Below are 1624 nucleotides of genomic sequence, written 5' to 3' on the forward strand. Positions count from 1 at the left end.
ATTTACGGACTCTTTTATGTGCTGCTCAATGGACCATGTTTCAATTATTCCTTTACTGTGCAAAAGGAGCAATCATTGCTGGTTTTAAAACGTAGGAGAAGGATAATTTTCAGAGCTTTATTGCTTCGAAGGACCATTTTTTAAGAATAGGATTAGATTGTCTCACACTACTGAATCAATGTATTGACCGTAGACGTTGTTAATCAGACCAGAAGAAGAGTATCGGTGAAGGACCATATTTCAATGATACGATTGTCTCATATCGGGTGTTTTGTTAGTGGAAATAAAACACAAGAAAATCGTTTTAATGTCCATCATTTTGGCTTTATTGGAAGGATAATTTTATGCCATTAATGTTTAAATATGATTTCGGGCATGAGGTCGCCGCGGCTGGCTCGAATAAAGCCAATTCTAGAGGTCCAATTTTCAACCACTTTTTCGAGCATATGGGGCCGTATGTCGGCAATAACGCCACGAATGTTGGCTTCCAATTCCCCTAACGTTTCTGGTTTGTTGGCGTAGATGAGCGACTTCACATATCCCCAAAGAAAATAATCCAATGGTGTCAAATCACACGATCTTGGTGGCCAATTGACAGGCCCATTCCGCGATATTATGCGCTCATCGAATGTTTCCTTCAATAAATCGATTGTGACGTGCGCTGTGTGACATGTAGCGCCGTCTTGTTGGAACCACAACTCATCCACATTCATGCCATCCAATTCGGAAACAAAATAGTCGGTTATCATGGCTCTATACCGGTCTCCATTAACGGTAACTGCCTCTCCAGCATTATTTCGGAAGAAGTATGGCCCAATGACTCCACCAGCCCATAGAGCACACCAAACAGTCAGTTTTTGTGGATGTAATGGTGTCTCAAGGTCTTATGTGGATTCTCTTCACTCCAAATGCGGCAATTTTGCTGGTTGACGTAGCCATTCAACCAAAAATGAGCCTCATCACTGAACAAAATTTTGTGATGAAAATCAGCATCGAGATCAATCTCATTTTCGGCCCATACACCAAAATCACGACGCATTGCATGGTCTCGCGGCTTTAATTCTTGCACAAGCTGGATCTTGTAAGGTCGCAAGCCAAGATCTTTGCGCAAAATCTTCCATAAAGTTGATGGACAAAGCTCCAATTGCTTTGCACGGTGGCGAATCGATTCATTCGGGTCCTCTTCAACACTTTGCTCTACAGCGGCAATTGTTTCTTCGGTGCGCACTGTTTGACGTCTCTGCGGATGCGTATTATCATATAGAGTAAACGTAGTGCGAAAACGATCCATGGTTAACCGAATTAATTGCTCCGATGGACGATTATGTCGACCATAAAATGGACGGAGCTTGCGGTAAACTTCGCGAACTGAACCATTATTTTCGAAATAAATTTGCACGATTTGCAAGCGTTGTTCTTTTGTCAATCTGTTCTTGATGAAATGGCAAACCAAACTGGACATAAATGACATTAGAGTTGCCATTGTGGCCACAAAATGCCAGTTTTATCTCTATTCGAAAAACAAACCTGTAAAAAAACACCCGTTACTTTTGTGCTCGAAGGACCATATTCCAATGATACGATTGTCTCAGACTTTTGTGCTCGAGGACCATATTCCAAGGAT

At 41.7% G+C, this 1624-nt stretch overlaps 1 protein-coding gene across 1 annotated transcript; it reads right to left on the reverse strand.

Annotated features, from left to right (window-relative positions):
- Nucleotides 1-284: 284 nt before the first annotated feature.
- Nucleotides 285-1291, reverse strand: LOC141398151 (uncharacterized). Its single transcript, XM_073975383.1, has 2 exons — nucleotides 964-1291; nucleotides 285-883 (listed from the first exon to the last, which is right to left on the reverse strand). Exons 1-2 carry the CDS (start codon nucleotides 1289-1291, stop codon nucleotides 351-353), a joined length of 861 nt encoding a protein of 286 aa, XP_073831484.1. The 3' UTR covers nucleotides 285-350.
- Between the last annotated feature and the right edge of the window lie 333 nt (nucleotides 1292-1624).

Source organism: Musca autumnalis, unplaced genomic scaffold, assembly GCF_047663935.1.
Source record: "Musca autumnalis isolate F117 unplaced genomic scaffold, ASM4766393v1 scaffold_3, whole genome shotgun sequence".
In the NCBI taxonomy this organism is placed as follows: domain Eukaryota; kingdom Metazoa; phylum Arthropoda; class Insecta; order Diptera; family Muscidae; genus Musca; species Musca autumnalis.